The 27,656-nt window shown below is 27.0% G+C and overlaps 1 protein-coding gene across 1 annotated transcript in view; it reads left to right on the forward strand.

Moving 5' to 3' along the window:
• The first annotated feature begins 2,822 nt into the window (after positions 1-2,822).
• The window catches only part of LOC129963957 (beta-alanine transporter-like), a 315,940-nt gene continuing 291,106 nt past the window's right edge, over positions 2,823-27,656 (forward strand). The window contains exon 1 of the mRNA XM_056078583.1: positions 2,823-3,211. Coding sequence (XP_055934558.1) covers positions 2,870-3,211 — 342 coding nt within the window. The 5' untranslated portion in view covers positions 2,823-2,869. The remainder of the gene's footprint in view (positions 3,212-27,656) is intronic.

Genomic DNA, 27,656 nt, shown 5'->3' on the forward strand with positions numbered 1-27,656 from the left:
AAATAAAATGTAAATAGTTTAATTTTTTATTAAATCAAATTTTTAAAATAAAATGAAAATAGTTGAATTTTTCATTAAATCAAATTTTATAAAATTGTTCAGAGGTGCGTATTCACTCCCTTCAAAGTAAATATGTGCCAAAATTGGAAATCCTAGATTGAACCCTGCAGATCCGACATTGCCACACATTCTTTTTTATTATTAATAGAAATTATAAATGTAAATCTTTTTTAGATTCTGATGGATTGTTGATATTGAAGATAATTAAAATAATTAATTATAATTGTAAATTTTAATTAATTTCATGCTAGTAAAAATTTTATTCAGTGGCAAATAGAATAAAATAGACCTTATTTCTCCGATATTGTTTTAATTATTTTTTACCTAATAATGATATAGGATCATTCATAATGGTAATCTGTAGTGTATATGACTTTAAGGTATTTCCGAAATATGCCGTCAGCTCAGTTGATTATGACTTTAAACCTTCGTTGTACCCTCACACTGTAAAAGAATAAAATATGAATAAATCCTGATCTTTTATTTTTTGTGGTAATTTATTCACATATTTCAAAGGCGATGAAACTTGCATGTTTAAATAATGTAAGGATAAAAAAAAAATCAAAGATTAGTAAAAAAATATTTATTACATTTAATAAAAGAGGCGGAAAATAAACGAATCTTATTCAGAAATAAATATCCATGGCTATTCGAAGAAAATAATGCCCTTTTTTAAGTTTTGATAAATTTTTTCATTTCCTAAAATACAAAATCAATACCGCTTCTCAGAATAATCTTCAGAATTTGACTCCAACTCAGAATGTTTCCATGTGATGATGGATCACATTTCTATATTTAGACAAAACCTTTTAAACCTATTTTTCATTTTTATCAAGATTTATGCTTCTCTTAGATGTAAAGGGTTGCTTGATGTATCATCCCACATTGCCGTTACCAATCCTTTATTCTATACCTTGTTATCAAACAAATACACTCTCTTCATTTTAAAGATCAATATACTTGTTTAAGATTCAATATTCCTGAAGATACATTAAGTTGATCATTTTAAAGTTTATTTGTTGCAGTTTAATCAATGAATGGAGAATTTATAACATATAAAAATAAAAAATATATATATTTTTTTCATACCATGATTTACAGAATTTGTAATAAAAATTTCCTTGATAATCTGTTTTGGAGAAGTAATAGAAACAAAAATAGAAACTTTTTCTTTGTAAGCTGATATTTTTGATATATTTTTTGAGTTCTAGAATAGAGATTCAAAATAAAAAAGTTTGGCAATAGGATGCATATTGGTTAAGTAAACATTTAAAAGATAAATTTAAAATATATGAATAACAAATGCTTATGAACAATTGCAAGCAAAACAGTAAATACTTCATTTAATTTTTCAAGACACTATTAATGTCAATCTTTATTTTTAACGTTTTTAAAAAGAATGGGTAGAGCAAATGAAGTCATTTAGAACTGACATTTGAAAAGGTTAAGTATCAGCAATATTATTATTGTTACGTTATTAAAATAATTATATTTTATTTTGCATTCGAATTTTAAAATTGAAATTTATTACACTCTTAAGAATTTTACTTCGAATGTATTAAAATAAAAGACATTCAATGTATTTTATGCTGTGTATAAATTTCAGAAGATTATTTTCACTAAATTAAATTTATTTGTTAAAATTGAATAGTTCTTAATAAATTAAACATAATTAAAACAATTTGTAAATTGGGCAATGCATCCTCTAACATGCAGGTAGCAAAATATTATTAAAATAAATTTACAGAGATAGCGATTATAAATGAGGCTATCAAAATTAAAACGCATCATTTTTTTGAGTAAATGCTCAATAAGAATGGATTATAAATATGAAAAGATTATAATTTTTTATTCAATAAGAATAGCAAAACTTAAAATGAAAATATTAATTTCTATATCCGAAGCATATTTTTATTTAGCGAAAAGTTAATTATGTTAAAGATTGTCATTAAACCTTAATTTAAATCCTCTTCCCCCTTCATAATATTTGTAAATAAAATGTGAAGGAAATTCATCTAGCAATTTCAGTCTTGTAGAATTTAAATAATTTCAGAATTTTCATTTATGTAGATTAATTTATTGATGAAGAAAACTTGAAGAAACGATCGTATGAAACCGGCATGGAGAGTGGAGACTACTTTTATCGCTTTCCGAAGCGTGGCGCTGTAATCTGCAGAATCTTTCAAAGCACTGGACACAGAATTCTGTTTTCAGTGGCATTAAAGCCGCTGCCCCAAGTAGTGCACTGCTAATCCATCTCAAGAACAGCGAAGTTTTCACATGTTTTATACTTTTTAGCATAGGAAAAATTCGTTCTATATTATTGTGGTTGCATAGAATTTACCATCCACTTTTTTATATCAACCTTAAATTCTGTGAAATATAAATTTTTAATTTGTGGAAAAATTATTTTCAGATTTGTCGAAAATAGAAAGATAATATATTTGAATTCAGAATAAGGTGTAAATATTGTAAACTGTACATAAATTATTTTATAATTCGGGAAAATTACGAAGATTTGGGAATTACTGATAACATTATCCAATTCAATCATTTGGCTTATGTTAAGATAATTGATAATGTATAATGAAAAATAATAATAAGATTATTGTATGGTTCTTCGATCATTTCTAATTATGATATAATTTCAAGAAATTCGAAGGGAGTATTAAATATCGCTTGTATTTAATTCTCAACAGTGTCCAATTCCTGGAAATACAGTATTAAACTTTTCCAAAAATTCCTGTGTAGGATGGATTTGGACGAAATCTTACACGAAGTTGGTGAAAATGGAAAATATCAAAACTTGATGCTTTGGTTTGTATTCCTCCCGGCACATTTAACCTTCGGATGCCATGCATTTAGTCAACTGTTCATGACCTGGACCCCAGACCATTGGTGCCAAATCCCAGAACTGGCTTTTGCGAACTTAAGTGATCATCTCATTCGTCATCTGACCATTCCACCAGATAAAACTACCAGCACTGGTTACAGCCGCTGCTTTATGTACAAACTGGATTATAGTATCCATACACAACACAATACTATTATTCTGAAAGAACCTAATACAAATTGGACGAATGTGACTTGTCACAGTGGATGGATATATAACACAACAAGTAATTGGGACAGAGATACTGTTGTCACAAAGGTAAGAATTGTTCATTACGATTTATATTATGCGTGATAAATGTGTTCATTACATGATATAAAAACATTATTTTTGAAGTGTTGTGAATGTTTCATAAATTTATTCCCAACGGTCAGTATGATTATAATTATGAATTGTAATAATACTTAAAATAATTTTTATAATCGCAGAATTATTACTTTTAATTCGATATTTAAAGTTGAATAATTATATTCTGTGAAAGATATTGTAATACTAAAAATTACATTTTGATCATTTCTGAAGATTTTATTTATCCTTTATCTCATCTAAAAATGTTTGAATATTGCTAATAACTTATTAAAATAAGCTTTAAATGAAAATTATAAACCAATAATAACATATACATATATAATAGAGTCAAAATATTAGTGACAATTCAAATCGCTACAAGAAGCAATTATTTTTAAATATTAAATAGAACATATATATATATGTTCTATTTAATATTTAAAAAAAATTGCTTCTTGTAGCGATTTGAATATATATATATATATATATATATATATATATATATATTCAATTTTCATTATTATGTTAAAGTGCAATCGTTTCATATTAGTAAAGTTAAAAAATATATACATTTCGATTATTGCTTTAAATAATACAAAGTAATACATAAGCTTTCTTATGTTATTAATATGATTTCAAAATGTTTTATAGAGTTAATTTATTAATGACAATTTCCTTTATAACAAAAAGAAGAAAAAAAAATGAAAGAAAAAATCTCAATTAATTCAGCTCTGTATGTGTCTGTAGTGAACTCGTTGTTATAAAATAAAATATTGAAAAATATTTTTTTTTTATTTTTTTATTTTCTGAATTCGATATTAGGAACTGTGATATATTTTTTTAAAATTCAAATGTACAATGCATTGAAAATTTTGGCAATTCTATCAACAAACCTATGGCTTTTAAATGATAATTTTCAAATCTTGATTCTAGCCTAAAACTTCCTCTAAAGTATATCTAGTATTATGAAATGCAACAAGAAAATTCAAAAATAATTTAAACATTTTGTTACTTAATTGCCATTTATAACGTTAAAATGTTTTTAAACGTTTGACATTCTTGCTTTTTTTGCTTAAGTGTATAATAATTTCGTTTTTAATATTACCAAATAACTCATGAAGTGTTATGTATTAAACGGAATTTCGTAAATTTTAGATTCCTGATATTATTTTTAAATGAAGGCTTTATGACAGGACATCAATAATATTTCCTTCATTTCAGATTGATGGAATTGATTCAATTTAGTTTAATTTGGTATTAATAAGTAATTATAAAATAAAGCATTGAAAACCCATAACGGAACTTTTTTTTAAAATTTTGAATTGAAAGGATACCAACAATGTATATTTCTGCTTTAAAAAATAGGTAATGATAATAATGGTGATAGCAATGCTTTGATAGGTGCTTTGGCTGACTATGCATTAAAGTCTTCAATAATACAGCAAAGAGGAACAGTTCGTCCTCTTCTTCGTTCTAGAATTATCATCAAGTAATAGCTGTCTACAGTTGTCTATTTTATCAAGATGGATAATGCAGTAGTCAGAATATGACGCCAATCAAAATGGCAGAGTTAAGTGATAATTTTTAGAATACTGCATTTATTTATTTTTTACTTGAGAATGCGAAACGAAAAAAAAAATACTTTTGATGCTACATGAATATAAATAAGAGAAGATAAAAAGAAATATTCATATCAATGTAAATATGTGATATACTCACAAGTATAAAAAAAATCTTTAAGTACTCAAAATAAACATGCAAACATTTCTCATACATAGAACAATATATTCATCAAATAAAAAATAAATTATTTACAGAATTTAAAAACATTTACTTTTAAATTCATTAAAACGCATTTAAAAATCAGTATACTTAAAATAATTATTGAAGAATTTATAAAGCAAAGTTATTAAAACAAATTGTCAAAATATCTGATTTTAATAGAACTATTCTAAAGCAGTCTTCTTACCCTCCTAGGCAGTAACTCCTCTAATTTGTACATGAAAAACTAATTATCCCTTTTTACTATCTTTCAACATTGAAAGATATATATATATATATATATATATATATATATATATATATATATATATATATATATATATATATATATATATATATATATATATATGTTTTTGTTTTATAATTTTTCAAGAAAAAATCTCTTATATACTCTAGAAATTTTTTCAACTAATGAAATATTGTCACTAAACATATAGTGATACTATACAGAACTACATATCAAGTAACAAAATTAAATTATTAAAAAATTACAAAACTGATCTTTTAGAAATTATATAACTTAAAAAGAATTAATATTCCCTTTTTTTGGTAATAAATGCTAACAGAATTTATTCAGGACCTATAATTTCTTTCAAATTTTTAAATATGTTTTTTTTTAAATGGTTGGTAACAAATAATGGTAATGGTAATAAAATGCTAACAAATATCTTGTTAGGTAATTATTTAAGAAATATTTCATATTATAACTAATGATTTTGAAAAGCAATACATTGAATTAAAATATAATTGACTTGGAATAACATTTTATTAAAAATATATCGTGTACACTGTTACCAAAAAAAATAATTATAGTTTTAAAAATGCTAAAGAAAACTGAATAATTGAATTTGTTCAAAATAACTTGTCAATCAATTGTTGACTAAGAATTTTTTTACTGTACAAAATATTTCAATCAGCGATTTCATGCGCAAAATATCTGCCTAAGTCGAAAACCTGATAAATTGGCTTTCTCTATTCAATTCATATGATAAGTTGTTAATGATTAAGCAAAAAATTATGACGTAAAGACAACAACTTGAAATGTTTACGAAAGGCAGAATGGCTGTAATGCTCAATCTGGACGATCATGAACTGAAGAATCCCGAATTCTGAATGTGACTCAGCGCGAAAACTGTGGTACATGCATGACTAGTACCAGTTCGGACAAGAATCCCAACTATTCATCAAAGACTGGTATCGGGCTCTAATCGAAGGCTGATATCTACATCACATCATATAGGCAGTTGCGCCAGAGAATTATGTTTAGCTGTCACAGAAGTATGAGTTCCAAAATAGTTACTAATTGGTTTGCTACAGGTCAGTATGTTGGTCTCTATACCAGACGATCAACAGTTTGCATCCCCCCCCCCATTTCTTCTCATTAATGCATTCCTTTAAAATATAGTTTGGAATATCAGCATTGGATTTTGGGACAGCGGGCGAATTTTTGACGAATCTCTGTTTAGCTTGAACATAGACTTTCATCGATTAAAAATATGTTGACAAAGTAGAACTAATTTTTAAAAAATTAACATCTTGAAAATATATCACTTTTCATCAAAAGAGATGAAGTGTGGGTAGGTATCTGCTGAATATCCAAATAAACCTTCATATCTTTAAGGCTGTTGAAAACTAAAAAGATGAAGTTTTGAGTCTCATGTTCACTTGATTGGAGATACTGTTGGCCCTGACTTCACATTTAAGGATCATAACGCGCACTGTCACGGTGCAATCCTGGTCAAAGACTACCTCGAAACGGAAAACATCCAGTCCATGACGGTCTTCAATTATTCTGAACCTTATCGTGAATAGATGGGAAGAGCTAGGAAGAAAGTGTGCTTCTTTTTTTGTGCCAATTGACCTCGTGCAGTTTGGAACGCTTTAATCTCATATAGCAAGTATGCTAATTCGTTGTACAGAGCGACCATTTATCTGACCACGTATCTCTGACAGATCGCAGCATCATTTATTTTTTTATTTGTTTTTTTAATTAAACAAATAAACTATTCTTATACCCATCTGGATGTGAGCTCGCCTTATTCTCAGAGTTCTTTCAAGCGGTATCATTGGATAATAAAAGGAATTATCATTTTTTCCCATATTCTATAATTGTTTTATATTTGCATATCGTGTTTACCGTATTAGAATTTCTTCCTTATATGCATAATTACGAATTATGCTTAGCTCTAAGTTTTCTTAACCATTTTTATTTCTTATAATAGTTTTATAAATAACAGAATTAGATAGATATTAAAGCAAATATTTATATAAAATTCTTAAATTAATTTAATAATTCTTAAAATAATTTAATGGATATTCGTTTCAAGTAAAGGACTTTCTAATCTTGCACTAACGGTGTAGCATAGAAAAATCTGGAGCCATCTTTAGCCATCATCATCATTACAAAGCCATCAAGTCATCTTTAGTGGAGTAAAATTCTTTGAAGTTTTCCAATCATATTATTTGTCATAGAACTTCTTAATTAACTTTTTTTGTTGATTTTAATGTTATTTTTCATATTAATGAAATAAGACAGTTTTCGTTGGCATATTATTGCAATTTCTTCAAATAATGATTTTTAAAAATAAAAAAATTGATTAAATAAGATGGCAAAGAAAATATATTGAAACAAAAAAGGTGGAAATGATTCTAACAAGTTTCCTTCTAAGCTCTCAGTTTTAATGCATTCTTAGCGACACCTAGTGGGGCTCTGAGAAGTTATTTCAATTTTAGATTGTGATATAATTAAATATCGACCTCTAAAATACTTGATCGTTACTAGCGGTTGTTGCATTGTCATTAAATACAAATATTTAAATAAATTCAAGAGCCTTATTTTAGGCTTCCCTTTTCCTTAGTAATTTGTTATTCAAGTTTATCAAGTTTTAAATTTTAGTTATATTAAATAAGTTCAATCTATTTTCATGCTATTAACTTGACTTACGTCATGCTTATGATGACAGAATTTTCTAATAAAACGTTCACTCGCTTTTGTTCCGCACTAAAAGTTCGAATTTTTATACATTGTTTTATACATATATTTTTATTGCTTGTGATTAATAGCATTAAATTGTTATAATATTTTTAAAAAATGATTATCAGTCAAAAAATTTTATTTCATTTTATTACATAGAATTTACATTGCATAGTTGTAAATTTGTGTGAGTAATAAATTCAAGTTAGTTCCCTTATTAATAGCAATAATATATTATAAATTAAACTAAGACTTAAACTTAGACTAAGACTTAGAAGATAACTGAAATAAAATAATTATTGCATTCTGATGCTGCAATAAAAGTGTATTTCACTGATGTTTTTATGAAAAAAAATAAATTTGTAACATCTTTTTTCCATCATTTTTAATATAGAAATAACGGCGATTGTGTTCGATGTACAAGCAATTCATTTATCCTAATTTACACTTCTTGGTATAAATAATGCTATTTCGTACTAAATTAGTAATATTTTATAAATTTGAAATTGTTTTTTAATATATATCACACTATAGGAAAGAAAACATATAGCTTCCAAAATGTACCATTAATAGACGTATAAATAATACGCATAAAAAGGAGCATAAACAGCTCATGGATATTTTATCAAGAGCAGAACGTACTTTCTCAATTTAGCTTTAAATTTATAAAATTAATATTTTTAACATTTGATTCTTCATTGTATAAACATATACACCATGTATTTTACTTTATACTTGGTGAATAATTTACGATGTTTATTTAAATTTACATTCATTTGTCAAATTAAATTTTCGATATTCATAGAATATTATCTATTTAAAAAAAACATAAATATGAAGTATTTTATGTAGAATAAATATTTTATATAAAATAAAAACTATTATTTATAAAATAAATCTTAATTTCGGTTATAACATTGAACATCCAATAATAAAAGTAAGAAATTAATTCCATGTTATTCAGCAAGAAAATTTATATCTATTGAATGTATTTTGTTTTATCTACAGTTAACTAAACAATTCTGAGTGAAGATGCTGTGATACAACGAATATAAATAATCGTGCTACGTGCTATTCTTAAATATTGGTACAAAGTTAATATGACATATTAATGTGACTCAAACGAAAAAATAATAGTATTTCTAAAGCTTAATTCGTTCCAAAGTTTATGAAATCTGACCTTATCATTCAAATGTATCATTTTTAAGCATAAAATATTAAAAGCAATAAAATGAATATGGAAAATAAAATTTAGTTATTTAAATGAATTTCACTGTAGGAGAATTAAATTGAATTTTAGAATCTACTTTCTATCAGACTTAATTTAAAATTAAAACTATTGTGATTCGATGGCTAGTAAATTTCTTTTATTTAAATTATATTTATTAAAGATTTTTACGTTGTTTATGTAATATATCATTAAATGTAGTCATTTTTCCCTATGTTCACGATGTTGCTTGATATACTGAATCCGACCAATATCGTGAACAGACAATAACAATGTTGTTGGACATTGCGCGCATATAGGGTTAGTTTTATCCTTTTTGAAACCCAAATCAGTTTTTGTATCTCTTTGGGACACTTAATCAGAAAGTGACAGTGTGATTTATGACGCATAGTATAATATAAATGTTATAGTATTTCATAGAATTTCTAGACATGTTTAGGCAACTTTTGAAACTATTTTTAGATTTTTTTATATAGAACCAAATAACAAATCAATAAAGTAGAAAATATATTACAGTTTCATTCCACATATCACATGTAAAGTACGTGATTTTTAACTTTCATCACAATCTCAGAATTTGTCGTTTTTATTTTACATTTAATTTGTATTTCACATCTTCTTTGGAAAAATTTGCCCTAGTACTTTATTCGTTTGTAGAATGCTCATCTTTTAAGTAAAAACGTTATTATAATCTTTTTTTCTCTTATTTAATTTAAATAGCATTTTTGATTTAATAAAAGATATTACACATAATGTCTACACACATTTTATATCATATTCATACAGTTCTCACATTTAATACTTATTTTCTAAGCACCTAAACATCATTTGTTATTCTATAGAAAGCCTAAGTATTAAGTAGAAAACCTAAGTATTGCTGAGTAAGTCAATATTATTGCTTAACGGCACTAACAGAAAATATTTCAATGCTTAATGGTTTGACATTAAAAAATAATCAGAATCAGTGAATATTCAAGTATGTAAATTCATAAAAATCAATAACCATATGAATAAGTGTCACAAGCACTTTAAACAACAAAAAATAACTTTTCTAAAAATACTTAATGCTGCATTAAAAATGAAATTGCTTTCCTTGTTTTCTAGCATAAGAAATCTTTTTATTTCAAAATGTTGTTTTTAACTTGCTTTCATTGAACTTTAGAGAAATGTTGAATTAACAAAAACTAAAAGTAAAAATAATGCTATCATATAATGCTTTCTTTAAAATACTTATTAGCATCGTTTAGATTGCTTTCAAAGTTTATAACAATGTACAATGTAGCTTTCTTTTAAAAAATTGATTCATATTTACAAATTGCTGATTTTTTAAATCAATGTATTGTGTATTTATGGAATTGCAAACATTAAAAAGTATTTTTTAAAACATTTAGCCGTATTTATTTCCCTCATCAAGTACAGATTTTGAAATAAAAAAGTTATTCTTCATTTAAGATGGTATGACTTTCAATACTGTTTATAATAAAACGCTGAAAATGATAAACTTTTAATCATTTATAATCATATAATAAACTCTTTCAAATTCTTTATCTTTAAAACTGTTGGTTTTCTTTAGATTTTGCCAATTTCCGTGTCTGAAACTTAAATCCTGTATCAAATATCTGAACCCATGTAAGTGAAAACACATATTAATGTTAATTCCCCTTAATGCTCTTTCAAATACAATGAAATTTATCTCTCAAAGATCTTACTTCACAAGCAATCTGGAGAACTAATGTTCGTGATCACAAGTCAGATTTAATTCTCTTTTGTTCTTGTCTATGTCACTCGATAAATTTGGCCCTCTGGAAACGTGTCTTAATAATCAGAATGTTCAAATGCGCTTCTATTTCTCTCTATTTCTTGGTATGATAAGTTTCCATATTAGTTCAATGTGAAATTCTTCAAGAAATTGCCATTTTCGTTTTGCTGATTTTTTTTTTTTGGTTCTACTAGGACATTAATTAAAATTTTCCTTCTTCAAAAGTGAATATTGATTTAATCATTAAATATCTCAACAGTTATATTTCTAATGAAATACAGCATGATAACTACAGAATTAAATTATCCCAAACATTTCGCTAAATGTACGCAAGTTTCGACCTCATTAGATTATCAAATATTTTATGTAATAATTGAACCATTTTTAAATATGGCGATCTGATAATTTAAGGCTGATTCAATTTCTGAGAAAGCACTGCCAAATTGGCACCTAAGGGAACCCATCAAGATGACGGAAAGCGAAATCATATGCTTTGATTAACATTTGACTCTACATCTACTTCATTAAAAGTTGGTAGCAACAGCATTTACTTGTTAATCATCATGTTTCCAAATTGCTAAATGAGACTATAGTTTTAATCGACTCTAAAATCAGTTTTTTTTTAGTAACAGAGTAATAAAGATAAAAAATTGTACAAATTAATTGCAATACTTTTAGATTAGAAGTAATCAACTTTATCCATTGTATTATCATTCTAACATAATTTGATACTTTGTTATTTATGGTTTATCAGTATTTTAAATTCCCCACAAGTGATAGGTTCATTTTAAAATAAAATCGGAAAAACATGCGTACAATATAATTCAAATTATTGAAAGAATTTTACAATTTCAAAAGTTCACATTAAAGTTAAATTTGAAGTAGAATAATAATACATTTAATTACTAAATGTGTAATTCGCCTGAATACATTTTTTAAAATTACGACTATAATATAAATAAATATAGAAAATTTTGCTTCATAAAATAAATAAACATATGTTACCATTTTCTAAATTCATGAAATAAATTTAATATGCACAACACATAGTATTGTAAGTAAAACAATATACCATATTAAAGGCGAAGTTCATTAGCTTAGAAAATGCACTGATTGTTGATGCAAAACTATTTGTGGCTTTGACATTCATCGGCGCACATTATTTGGGATATAAATTATTAATAGATAATATTACTTGGCTGATTAACAGATTTGTATGCATTTCAAGTGTCTTTTGAATATTTGTTGAATTAGCACATTCCAGAATACTCAATGCAAAAATTACTATTTTTGTCAACTTTTAAGATAAAATAACTTTATGGGGAATTTTAAACCGCATATAAGTTTTTCCTAATTTTTTAAAAAAAATATCCCTAAAACGAGAAGAAGAAACTAAAATAAGTTTTTTTTGTATTCATTAATTTAATTTGAGCATTTTAAATATTTATGAAATGCTTGCTTGTTTTCTGGAGATATGCTTTGAAATCAAATTGATAGCTGGAAATTTATATTATTAGACATATAGAAATTATTACAAATTTCTGCATGGAATTATCATTTAAATATAGGTAACATTTTATACCTATATTTGAAATATATTATCTTCTAAGCTCTATTTGTAATCATATTCATTTATTATCATTAATGTTATTTCAGTAATTTAATTTTATGAAGTGAATGGAATTAAATTTGCACATATCATAGAGAGGGTAATTATAATATCAACACAAAGATTATTTCAAATAATAAGCATAACGGAAAGAAATTTTATTCCAAAGAGTCAAAAATATTTTTGATCCATGTAATTAAAATGATTTTTTTTTCTACTGAACAACCTATACAATTCATTCTAAAATCCCAATCATCAACATAACCCTGTTACTCAAAATTTATTCCTTTTATCAAAGCAAAAATATTCAACATTTGATGTCCTGAAAGTTCCTATCTGGCTTCAAATATCTATATTTGTTTTAATTTCAAATACTGGTTGAAATACTGGTTACGCAGATTTTTCGAAAAATTCTTTTTCTATAGCCTTGAGCGAAGCAATGTGCATTTTATTAAAATATAAAATATTAAAAAATTCATTTGACATTAATTATTTATCATATGAAAGCTCAAAAGTAGCAGCTACATGAAATAAAAAAAAATATATCTTCTAGTTTGAAAAACATTCTTGAACCAAAGCTTTTTATTAGATCAAAAGTGTAGACGTCTGGATATAAAAGTTGTTTAACGTCCAAAAAAATCTTAAATATAAATTTTGTATAAGGCTTTCCTCAATAACAGAGTATATAAAAAATGTCTCAGAAATTGATAAAGATGTATTTTTATCAAGAAGATCCGAACAAGTTTACATTTATTTGTAGAGCAACAAGGAATTAAGGACTTCTTCAGACCATTGAATATTTTTCCTTTTAAGAATAGAGTTGGCAATTTCATTCAATAACTGTATTTATTTTCTTGAGCAAAGGAATGACAATTTAAAATCCAAGATAGAAGTTCTAAAATGAAAAGTAAATCAAAAGCATAAATAAAGCTAGTATGTAATAAAGAATGTTTAAAGACATATCTTTTCAGAATCAGTGTTTAAGCGATGCATAAACTATTAAATGCAGCAAATAAATTTTATTTACCTGTAATATAAATATCATTTAATTTCTTTTAGAAAAACATAGATATATTTGGATTATGAAATCCTATTAGCAAGAGATTTATTTCATAAAAATAAATACTATGGTTGAAATAAAAGTTAACTAAACACTTTTCAAGACTTTTTTCATCGTTTATTTCTATTTTTAATATTTTGATGATAATGGAAAGAAACATACATTGGGGTAAAGAAAGTCATGGGATAGCAATATGCAAATGTACATCTAGCAGTGGTATCTTGTACTAATATATATATAAATCAGTAGAGTATTGGCTGTGCTCTCATTTGTATTGAAGTGAAAATATTTCTGACTTAATTATGACCACACGACTAGAATGAATATACTTTGAAAGAGGAATGGTAGTTGAAGCTAGACGCATCGGACATTCAAATTCGGAAATAGTTAGATAATTCAACATTCCGAGAATACCTAGGAATTGAACTGTACCAAGAATACCTAATAATAGGCATAATCTCTCGCCATGGATAATGCAGTGGCTGATCTCCTGCACTTAATGACCGAGACCAACGACTTCGGTGTTTAACTGTCAGTATTAAAAGACAAACAGCAATATCAATGTCGGTGTTAACAGACACCTCACATTGATTCATGCATGAATGGTCGCATGAATCAATGTGGCGCGTATGAAATTACGTGTCCTTTAGAAGAATGCGGAGAAATTTACATTTAATGCACTACGGCAGGAGTCTTGAGTGTCTTTACTAATAGCACGATATCCCCTAGAAAACGGGTAAACCTTGGTAGATGAATTACATTTTCAGTTAGTAAGTACTGACGATACATTTCGAGTGTGGCGCAGACTCCTCGAAGCCATGGACACAATAAGGCAATGTTCAAGATGGTGGCGGCTCCATAATGATGTGTACAGTTTTTAATGGAATGGATAGGGCTCTTTGGTCCAACTTAACCGATCATCGACTGGAAATGTTTATGTTCAGCACTTGCAGATCACTTTCACTGGCGAACAAAGATGGAATTGTTATGGATGATATTGCACCATGTCACTGAGCTAAACTGTTCGTTGTTGGTTTATAGAACATTATCGATAGTTCCATCGAATAATTTGATCATCTAGATAGTCCTACATGCATCCCATTGAAAATTTATGAGACAAAATCGAGGTCAGTTCCTGCAGCAAATCCTGTAACACCAGCATTTCCACAATAATGATCATATATAGACTCAGCAAGGCACAATAAATCTGTAGAGGACTTTCAGCGATTTGTTTAATGCATGCCACGTGTAATTGCTACAAATAACTGAGCAAAAGAGGTTCAATACGATATTATCCCATTGCTTTTGTCACTAGAGTATTTTTTTGGAATTGGGAAAAAATATTTCAATATTTCACAAATTTGTAAGGCGTGTTATCGATGTCGTAAATGTTTACATTTTTACCACTGCTAAATTCTTTTCTTTCACAAGGGAATTAAAATATCTTGATGGTCCATCTTGTTTTACGACTTACGGGTTGTGTTGAAAAATTTATTTTTTATTACATTAGAAGCTAAGAAATTCATCGGAATTTTCTAACATATCATAATTTTTATATATTCAGATTTTAAACCTTTTACACCGTTCTTTTCTGATAACTTGAATTTAAGTGAATTTTGCCATTCTTTGCATTTTTTTAAATTATCAAATTGTATAAAAAGAAAAAAATATCTTGAACTTCTACACTTATGAGTTTCCTAATTATTTTAATTTTTGTTTTGTTTTTCGAGAATTATATCTAGAAGATAAAAATACGAATTGCATAAAAATATTACTTCAAAAGGAATTACAAAAAACAACCAATAAACTCAAAGTAGATGGTAAAATAAAACATAACTGCATAGCAAGTTCTAACTAATAATACAAAATATCAAAATATATCCTTACATCATGAGGAGTATAAATACAACTGAATAAAGAAAAGAAATCTATGATTATGCTTAGTTTAACCCTTAATTGGGGACGTGCGGTCTGTGAGACCGCTAGCGATGGATTTTCTGTCACCCCTTTTCTATTTTTAGCTCAATTGAAAGGATTGACCCTGTAGCTTCCTGTTTTGTGACCTTCAATACACTTTCACTTTTTCAACCGATTTCAGCAGATGCTTTTTAAAATAATTCAGTTATCTCTTCGAGCGCGGTCTCTAAGACCGCATCTCCCTGTTAGTGTTCCAGTGATAAACAAGGCTTAGCAGATGGCGCTAAAACTTGGGCCCCGAATTATCATCCAGTTTACTGATCCTCTTATGAAGCAGTGCTCCAGACACATTTAAATGAAGCAGAAAGTGATTTTAGTGATAAGGATAATTGTACAGTAGAGTTTTTCGACGAAAGCTCGTATTCAACAGATTTTGATATGTATGTTAAAACATAATTAATTTTTCAAGTGATAATGTATTTTGAAAATGCCCTAGGAAAACGTGCTATGAAAGTCACACAAGCCGATAAAAAAAGGGCCAATTTACCCATTGTCATTTTTTTTTCATATAATTGTTGAATTTTATATTATTTTGTCTTCTATATACCTTCATATACTGTTAAAATAAATAAAATTTAAAAAGTAAAAAGTAATATGCTTTTTCAAGAATTTATTGTAACATGTAATTTGATAAGAAAATGTATGTTCCAACACATTTACTTTTTTCAATGATAATACATTTTGAAAAATTTCTAAAACATGTCTATATATCAAGAAAAATATCTGCAAAATATATTGGCAATTTCACATACTAATACATTCATTAGAAAATTTAATTTGAGTGTAAATGAAATGCGGTCTCGTAGACCGTACCTCCCCAGTTAAGTCCTAAAATTTTATCTCCCCAGTTAAGGGTTAAAAAGAAACATAGAAGCGTCAAACTATGATAAGAAATGCATTACAATATTTTTAGATCTAAAATTCTTGACCTTCAATCCAAGGGACTAATGAAGTCATTAGACATTTTTAATCTTTCATTTTCCTGAATTTTTGAAATGATCCTTTTATTCAAAAATTCAAAAAAAAAAAAAAAAAAAAGATTAAAATTGTCTAATGACTTCAATAGTCTCTTGGATTGAAGGTCAAGAATTTTAGACAAAATATATAATAGGTTAAAATTACATGATAAATGTATAAATTAGTAAATAAAACTCACGGATATTTTATTTGTTGAAAAATTGTAATAAATTAATTAAAAAATAAATTTTTGGGTGCATCGCTTAAAAAACTTTGCACTTTAAAAAAATCACTTAAAAGATGAAAAACATGACAAGGATACAAATTGAAAAACTAAAAATCATATATAAAAATAGTATAATGTCAAATGCAAAATATTAAATAAATGAAACAATAAAAGGGGTTAGAAAAATAAAATAAAACGCAAAGAGCATAAAATGAATAATGGTATAGGAATTCTTTAAAAAATTCTTATCTTCTCTTACACTCTTTGTCATTCCGGAGGATGCAAAGATTCGCAATTAGTTGGTAAAAGTTTTATAATAAACTTGCCATGCTATAAATGAAAAAATGTAACTAATCATATGCGTTGCCAATAACAGAATAAAATTATTTGTTTTTTTATTGTTTTTATTGATATAAGCCAATGTTTATTTTTAAACTAATGGCTAGCATGCGCCAAAGGAAATCGTGTTTCTAGGCAATATCTAAAATATATTTCCCATAAAATAAAGTATTACTGGTTTTAATTGTAGTTTAATTTATTTAATTATTTTAATGTACAGTTATATTTTTATTAGATATCTCCATAAAATTTTCATTTTACAAATGAAAATTTGCTAATTTATTTTGGGAATGAATAAAACGTAATTCAATTCCATTCAAAAACCTGAATAGATTCCTGAAAATAAATAGAAGAAAATCTGTTATTATCAATTAGTGTTTGTATTTTAAAGCATTTATAGCATCTTTAATATATTCTTAAAATAATTCATTTGATGAATATTATAAAATTATAAACTATCAAAGATATTGAAATATTTCAAATGATGGATATGCTACTTTCTAAGTGTATTTTATTTTTCATATTATAATTAAGTACTAGACAGCGCAAAACAAATTCTTTATTTTTATCCATAATTAATAAAAGGGGGCTTGCAATCTTTACTAGAGCAGTACATTTCAGAAATATATTTAGCTACTTTTTTAAAGCTGATTAAGTGTTCTTCTACCCTTAATTACAACCACAGACTCATTACTATCAAGAAAGGAGACTTAATGACTTACCCTTTATATATGTATTGCTAGTATTTGAATTCATTCATTTTATCTTTTGTTTAATAAAAATACTATAAATGGTAGTTTAAACTTAAATTTCAATTTTTAATGCCGCTAATTTGAATTTTTCCATGTCTCATCATTAAATGAGTAATTGCTCAATTTATTTTTTTCAGTAAAATTTTATTATCACTGGGTATTATTCATTAATTTTACAGTCGATTGTATAATAAACTTTAAAAGAAATACTATTAATTTTAATTTTTGTATTCTGACAACGACATTAATTGCCCAATACAAACCAATATTCCGGAATATTATTGCAAGTTTACATATGAAAAATATTTATTTATGATAGTAAATATGAATTTAATAGGTACTAAGGATTTTTATGCGAAATTGAAATCTAAAAAAAAATGTGAATCCCCGTTTGTACTTTCCGATATGCAAAAAGAACCCTTAGAAATCCCATTTTTTTTAATTAAAATATGTCAATATAATTTTGAATGGCTGATATTTTCCATCGGCTTATACAATGATAGCACAAAGTATTATTGTTTTTGTCATTGAATCATTTTCTGTAGGCGCAATAACGCACTATAAGATGATGCAATACTCCAATCTCTCATATATAAATTAAAATAAAATTCAGATTTTTGTATTTTTAATGGTTATAACAGGTAAGTTGTGAATATTTGCACTGATGTACTTTTATATATCTACTTTGATAATATGCAAATAAAAATATCATATATTTCCAGAGTACCTACATTTAACTTCAAAATATTAATGAATGTTCAACTATTAGAAATTCGTGATTGTTAAAAAAAAAGTCTATTTTTGATATCATAGAAAAGTCTACTAATGATATCCATCTGATTTGATGAATATCATTAATTTTGATATCATAGAGTTTGAAGATGCTTGTTTGGAACTATGTTTGCCTATCAAAAGTATAACGCCATTGTAATGTAGTAAATATTGTAACTAAATTTTTTACCGAAATTTCAAATTTGCATCAGATTTTAAAGGAAATCTATGAAGAAGAAATCTGCCTGGGTGTCAGTCATTTTATGGGGAAATACGATAGTTCAGAAACACAGTGAATTCAGTGGTTAAAATTTAGAAAATTATTTTATTACTGAATAATAAAAAATTAAATCAAAATGACTGAATAATAAAAATTAAATCAAAATGACTGAATAATAAAAATTAAATCAAAATGACTGAATAATAAATCAAAAATTGAAGCAAAATTATTTATTTTTGTGAAAAATCAACATTTCACATGAATTTAAAATATAATGCAAAAGCATAATTACCTGTCAAAGTAAGACATCAATTACTACTTTCAAAATCAGGAGATTAGATAAATTTTTCTTAATTACTAATACTCGATAACTTTATTTAGATCTCAAATATATAGATATTTATGTTAATGTTTTATTTATTTATTTTTTATTTTTTTCCTGTAGTATAATTATCTTTATTGATACATTTTTAATTCACAAAATTCAAAGACTCCATAAATTACGGAGTTTTCACATATAATATATAACACGAGAATCCAACAATTTCTTGTTTTAAAAGTAATAGTTGTTTTTTATGTATTTTCGCATGCTTATTTCAAAAATAATATCAGTTTTTACGTATCACGTACAGTTTTTTTGAAAAGTAATTTTTTAAAATAAGTAAAAATGCACAGATTTTTTGCGATTTGGATAGGATAAATTAATAAAGTATGTATGCTTATTTGTTTAAATAAATTCTGAAAACCACTTACTTTATTTAAATTAAATAATACATTTATATTGAATAAATACTTATAATTGTATTTAAAAAAACCCTTTATTTTAAAGTTCAAAACATTGATGGCAGTTGGATTTCACCGTGAAAAATGAAGTACCTGAAACATTTAATAAAGCCGAATTAAATGACTTAATTCGTGATTTAGGTTTAACTGAAGAAAATGCAGAATTATTAGGCTCTCGGTTAAAAGAGAAAAATTTATTAACGACAAATACGCCGTTTAGTTGGTACAGGAATCGAGAATAGCAATTTTTATCATTTTTCAAATCTGATAACTTCTTGGTTTATTGTGCTGACATACCTGGTTTGTTACATGAATTAGAAGATAATATTCCTTATAATCCGAATGATTGGCGAAAATTTATAGATTCCTCGAAGAGGAGCCTAAAAGCAGCTTTATTGCATAACGAATCTAAACTTGCGTCAGTTCCAGTTGCACATTCCGTTTTCATGAAAGAAACATATGAAAGTATGGAGATGCTTCTCACTAAAATAAAATACACTGAACACAAGTGGGCAATATGTGGTGACTTAAAGGTTATAGGTCTGCTTCTCGGGCAACAAAGTGGATTTACTAAATTTCCGTGCTTTATTTGTGAATGGGATAGCAGGGGCAGAGAATGTCATTGGATAAAAATGATATAGCCGAAGAGACAAGAATGGATTCCTGGTAAGAAGAATATTTTAAATGAATATTTAATAGATCCACAAAATATTTTATTGCCCCCACTTCACATAAAATTGGGACTCATAAAGCAGTTTGTGAAAGCTTTGGATAAATGTGGAAATGTTTTGAGTATCTTATATCGAAGTTCCCAAAATTGTCTAGCGCTAAAATTAAAGAAGGTGTATTTGATGGAACACAAATTAAGAAATTAGTTAAAGATTCCAATTTTGAACAATGTATGACAAATAGAGAGAAGCAGGCTTGGGTTGCATTTAAAGATGTCATAGAAGGTTTTTTGGGAAAATAGAGAAAAGAAAATTACAAAGAACTTGTAACTGAGTTATTACGTACTTATCATTTTTGGGGTGCAATATGAGCATTAAAATTCACTTCCTTCACTCACATTTGGAATACTTCCCAGACAATTGAGGAAAAATGAATGACGAGCATGGTGAAAGATTCCACCAGGATATAAAGGAGATAGAACGCAAATATCAAGGACGGTGGGATGTTAACATGATGGCCGATTACTGTTGGTCTTTAAAAAGAGACAGTGATGTGGACGATAAACGAAAAACTCGAAAAAAGAAGCTTCTTGACTTCAAGAAAAACACAAAAGTTATCATAATATTGTAAATGAACAGCATTATTGTGTTTAGTTAATAGTAACTACAGTTGCAACTGTATGCATTATACTGCATTTTGTTAATTTTTTCATCGTCATTTGTAAAAATTCCTTACGTGTTACATAAAATTTAGTTTGCATTTTGGAATGACATCATCATTGCTGATATAAATCGATTAAAATTTTAGAAACAAAAAAAATCTCTCTTTTTTTTATTCAGGCTGGTTAATTAGTAGATATGGGGCTCTTGTAATAGACAATATTGATCTAGGCTTCCTTAAAAAGATTAAATTGAAACAAAATGTTTTTCTGTGAGAAGTACAGAAATTTGTCAGAAAATCGTTTTCTGAGGTTTCTTAAGAACTGACATTAAGTGACTTCAAGGTTATGGGGTTTCTGAAATAAAGGGTTAAATTATGATGATGATTATTATAATATATATTTTTGTAACATGAAAAAGTACTGCGTATTTTGTCAAAGTTCGTTGTGAAAGTTAAATTATTTTAATTGTTAAAAGAAAATTATTTTGAATGAATGAAAGAAATAACTTCGTTGATTGCTACTTCGTAGACTATGCTTGATTGAATCACGTCAAAAAATGCAATGCTTTCTATAAGAAACCAAAAAAAAAAAAAAAAAAAAATTCTAAAATGTTCGATATATATTTCAGCTTTTAAGGAAAGTTCAGATTGAAATATTATCGTATCTGACGTCTGAACTATTGCTTTATTACCTTGCAATCTTGAATAAATATAATATTCACCATAAAGATAAAATTAAGAATCTGTGAGCTGTCAATAGTCTAACTGCTGGAATGGATATTTTTTTAAATATTTTATTTTTTAACAAACCTGAATATTTGATTAAATATGCCAAAGATTTTTAAAACTGTGATAAAATGATTTTATATAACTGATAATTTTTACAATCATAGGATGGTAGGTAGGGTCACTGGTAGAATGGGTATACAGAAAAGGAAATACTTCTTGCAATAGAACATGGGATTGTAAACATAACAAAAGGCTGTTGCAAGGGGCTTACTATCCCAAAATTAAGCTGAAAAAGGAAGTATTAAATAGTGTATTTGAAACAAGTTTTATGAAATAAAAGTTAATTATAGTCTAATGACATGATTACACAAATAAACCCATTGCATTTTTTTTTTTTGTCGTGTGACTATTTTAAGCCAAATTTTTGCACAGTAGTTTCTGAGGGTAAAGACCCCTGAACACCCGAGGTCAGAAGTCTGACCTCGAGCTCAAATGAAGATAGCACACGCTCGCTTGCACAACTCCTTTTTACAGCGGGGCTCATTCACGCACCTCACAGAGAGAACACAAGGTAAGAGAACAACCATTTCCGAACCAAAAAACCCTAGATCACAAGGAAGACGCTCTACCCCTAGGCCAGTACGCCGGCAACCAATTGCAATATGAGCGGAATGTAATTCATTTTCATGTTTTTGAGTCCTTATTAGTTTAAATCCACTGAAAGCAATTAAAGTAAAAAGCAAGCAATCAGTAATTCATGGATGTTAGGAAAAAAAAAGAATATATAAAGAAAATTTGAATACAGAAAAGCAGTATTTCTTAAAAATTTGAGTCAAGGCATATATTTTCTTTCATCTTACATTTGAATTTATATGACAAAAATATTATTAATTTCTGTGTAAATATAATAAAATATTCTTAAGCATGTTTCTTCTCACAGATAAGTTAGAATGTTGCATATCATAAAAAATGTTTACAGTATTATATTTTAAAATATTATGCATTCCTTCCATCTTAAGTTAAAATCTATCCCATCATCATTAGTATTCACTCTCTGTCAAAATCGGTTTTGCTTGCATACCAGAGTCTTTTGAATAAGTGAACAATCATTGTGTTTGAACTTCCTAATCCTTCATCCATCATTGTCAGATGTATATGGTGAACAACTGTTTGCCTTTGTATTTAGCAGAATTTTCATCATTGTGAGCATGGAAGATTTTTCCAAATAAAGCTAAACAGATAATGAATGAATTTAGGGTATTAAATTATATCATTTTAATTTATTTTAAAGAGATTAGACCTATAGTAACACTAATAAATGTTTTATCTATTTTTATTTTTCAAAAACCACCGATAATAATATATATTAGTTGTTACAATTTTAAACTTTTGGCAAATATATTACAAAGTATATGTAGATATAATCTTTAAATAGTAAAATGTGTTATGAAAATGTTTTAAAGGTTCACTGGGATCGTAATGTAAGAAATGGGAAAGAAGACATTACACTATAAAACAAAAGAAAATATTTATTTGCTCATTTTTAGCTACTTTTTAATATTTACTACACATTTTTTTGGAATTTTAATACATCTCACACATATGGGTGAATACTAAATAGCCTTTTCTGTTTTCATTACTTAATATTCTCAGAATAATAATAAAAAAAAAGTCAAAAAATTTAAATCGTAAAGAAAACCGAAGAAATTATCGATCAAAAAAGAGATGAAGTCCGAATAAAATTGATATTAAAAATAATTTTTACCAAAGTAGTATCTGAAATCAGAACTATGCAAAACATGCAGCTCATTAGTTCTTTTATAATAACGGTTCTTTCAATCTAATTCTTAACGAAAAAGCATATAATCTTTCTAATATTTATTATTCTAAATACATTCGTATTTTCACTGTTCTTTCCAATTTTTAATAAACCATATTCTCCAGTATGTTTAGTAATTTCGAAAATATATTAAAAAAATGATCAAAGGTTTATAATATTTTTCAAGAAAATTGTTTCCAAGCACTTTTAAAATGGATTATATGTTTCAAATTAATATCATTATAACATAAGATAATCTTTTTAAAAATTCTCATTGTGCTAAAAATACTGATCCTCATGAAAACAATACCTAGTAGATAATTCTGCCCTTTATTTATATCCTTTTTAATACACGCATTCAAAAGAAGTGCCGTCGATTTTCTATAAAAAAGTTTAAACCCCATCACCTAAAACGTGATTACTCATCGCAGTTGGGGAAAAAAATGTCTAGACGAACAAGTGGGAAGTGTTTTAATGACTTTTACTCGCTTCTACTAAAAAAAGATTTCCTTTTCTAAAATTTATCGAAAGTCAACTTTTCTAGAGCAGCGAATCCGGATAATTCAAAAAACACTCGAATCCCTGCACATCTATCTTTCGTGAACTTTGCACAGTAGCAGAGGAATGTGTCGCTACGGTAGAAAGCTCAGGAGTCATTTCATCTCCACCCAAAAGCTACCCTTTTCTTTTTCAGCCCCATCGCACACTCATTCATCACGGCATTCGAATCTCATTTGTTTCGGAACACATTCTTTTAATAGGTGAAAGTTCGTGCTCTCAGAACAAGCTCCCTTATTTCCAGAACTGCATATAATTCTTTGAATATATCTCACACATTTGGGAAGTAGATTTTTCTGTTCTTCGTTTATTTTTAAAAAAAGTAAAGCAGTCAAAAATCTTTAGCTCTCGCTTGCAAGAAATTTTAAATTACTTTCTTTATATTGGCAGAGAATATTTTCTTCAAGTATAATCGTCTGAATAAGAAAATATTTCAATGAATTTAAATAGAAATATTTGTTTTGTAAAGACAAAATCTCGATTAGGTAACATCTCTTTTTATAATATGGCAAATAAAAAAAAATTCATCTTCATATATATATATATATACAGTGGGTAAAAAAAGTATTGGCAATTGCCTTAATTTATTCATATTGGCAAATAAATAAAATGTTATGCAATTTAGATATATAACAAGACAATTTAGATATATAAAAATAATAAAACTTTTATTTTAATTTGCATTTTCTATGATTTTTTCTTTCAAAATCTAAAATTTGCATGTCAAAAAAATATTGGCGAAGTTTTAACTGCTATACAAATTTTGTTACATTGAAGTCACGTGTTTCGACTGATAAGAAACTCTACCGGTATAAAGTCTGCAAAACTACTCCAAATGTGTCTATGCATTATTTTGCGATTACTGCAGGAAAATGACTTCGAAATCGAAGGAGGGCGTTAGTGTTAAAAACATGATTATTAGGCTCAGAAATGAAAGTTTAACTTATCGTGCTATAGGAGTGCATTTGAATATAAGTTTATTTACTGTAAGAAGTGTTGTAAAAAAGTTCAAGGAAACAGGATCAACGGAAAATAAGACTAGAAGTGGACGACCTCGAATATTTTCTACAAGAGAAAAACGTGCCATTATTAACAAGGTTAAGAAAAACCCTAAAATAAGTGCACCCCAGATAGCTAGAGATGTTGCTTTCACTTCGCAAAAGACTTTCAGCGTACAGACTGTACGGAATGTTTCACACGAGGGACATTATTATGGAAGGGCAGCTAGAAAGAAACCATTCATCTCGCAAGTAAATAAGAGAAAGAGGTTAGATTTCATAAAATACCACGTTGATTTATCCGAAGATTTTTGGAACACATTTATTTTTTCCGACGAATCAAAGTTTAACATTTTCGGCAGTGATGGAGGACGATATGTGTGGAGTAGGCCAAATACTGAATTGGAAGAGCAACATTTAACTGCTACTGTAAAACATGGTGGAGGTAGCGTCTTAGTTTGGGGCTGTATGGCAGCTAATGGAGTTGGCAACCTGCATTTTATTGATGATATTATGACAGCACGTACATACATTGACATTTTGCGCCATAACTTAAAATTCAGTGCCCAAAATCTTGGCTTGGGAACATCATTCGTTTTTTAACAAGACAATGACCCCAAGCATACAGCGAATCTCACCCGTGAGTGACTACTCTACAATGCTCCTCGCCAGTTACAAACCCCACCTCAATCGCCTGACATCAATCCAATTGAAAATTTATGGAACCTGCTGGATCTAGAAATCAGGAAACATAAAATTTCAAGTAAAGACGACCTCAAACGTTTACTCTTGCAAGAGTGGCACAAAATTCCCAACAGTACAACAAAGACCTTAGTTCCCTCTATGAGAAATAGATTACAAGCTGTTATAGATGCAGAAGATATGCATAGAAAGTGCTAAACATATACTGATTTTGTTTTCGCTCATAATTTTGTCAATTTAATAATTTTGCCAATACTTTTTTTATCATGTAAATTTTGGATTTTCTCGTAGATTTTGACTAAAAAAATATTTAAATGAAAATTTCGTTATATTTGTTTGTCTTTTCTCCTTCTGTAATCGCTATGTTAAAATAAAATTTGTAAACATACTTTGTTAGCAAATATGATCATTTATAGGCAATTGCCAATACTTTTTTTATCCACTGTATATATATATATATATATATATATTCTTGTTTGAATTTGTATAGCTATAGAAAAAACATAAATTATTAGAAATTTTAAAAGTATAATTGGCATCAAGACAATGCACCTAAAAGAATTATTCGCAAATTTTGTCAATTTGACTTATTTAATGCAGAATTTTTTTAAAAAAGTGTTATACATTGACAAAACTTTTATGTATTCATTAAGAAGAGAAATGACTCTTTTATTTAAAAAATAACTAAAATTATGCTTGAAAGATATTTTGAGAAATATTTTTTGTTTCTTTTATTGTGTCTCAAATATTACATATAATTCAAAACACACATGCTTTGTTATTTCTTGATTTTCTGTTGTTGAAACCTTTACATCAATGCTAAGCATACATGCAAAAATCAATTGAATTGATAAAATGATTTTGCGTCATCGTATTTCCTTAAATTGAAGGGAGAGAATGTTTTTTGACATCTTTGAATCACAAGAAATCTGTTGGATAAGCAGTTAAATATGATTTGATGGAAATTATGCTTTTAAAATTAAAACTGATGTAGAATTGAGACTCATAAATACATGTTAAATATCTTAAAACATGACTATGATTTATTACTGCTACACAGATATGCAATTTAATGTAAGACTTAAATTGCTCAATGAGCTCTTAAAGCAATAAATTATCAAATTGAATTAAACAAACAGTAATTAAAAAAGGAAATAAATAATTAGAATATAATAGAAAATAAAATTAAAGAATATTTATTATTCAAATTCCAAAAATTACATGCAAAAACTATCCAAATAAATTGATGAACAGCATAGAATGCACATATATTTATACAATTGTCAAAGAAATCTCTGCTTTAATTAAAACTGTTGATTAATTCCTTTGCAAATCTGTTCTTAAGATATTTGTTTGAAAAGACGAATGAAAATTCTATGATATTTTGAAATCACAGACAAATACTTTTTATACCATCCACATGGCGTAGAAGAAAATATTATTCTTTGCTTAAAGTACCATTTGATAAATATTTACATACTCCTACTTAAATAGATTAAACATATTTTACGATTTTATTTGCACAAATGTTGGTATTGCTTTGATAAAAAATCTATCATATCTTTCCAGGTTTTTTTTTTTTTTGTAATTGATTTGGATTGTTATTTTTTAAATATTTTAAAGGAAAAAAGGTACAAGGATAAATTACTATGTAGAGAATATATATAAATATCGTTGCATTTCAAATCATGAGTCTTAACTACATTTATTCTATTTGGTTGATTTGATGCAATTTGAGAAAGTACATCAATTATAATATCTAAAAGCAAAATGTTAGTTGAAGAGAAAAAAATAATCATACTTGGAAAAAAAGCAAAATTTTTTTATTAATTTTGCAATTTTT

This window comes from Argiope bruennichi, chromosome 3 (assembly GCF_947563725.1).
Source record: "Argiope bruennichi chromosome 3, qqArgBrue1.1, whole genome shotgun sequence".
Lineage (NCBI taxonomy): Eukaryota > Metazoa > Arthropoda > Arachnida > Araneae > Araneidae > Argiope > Argiope bruennichi.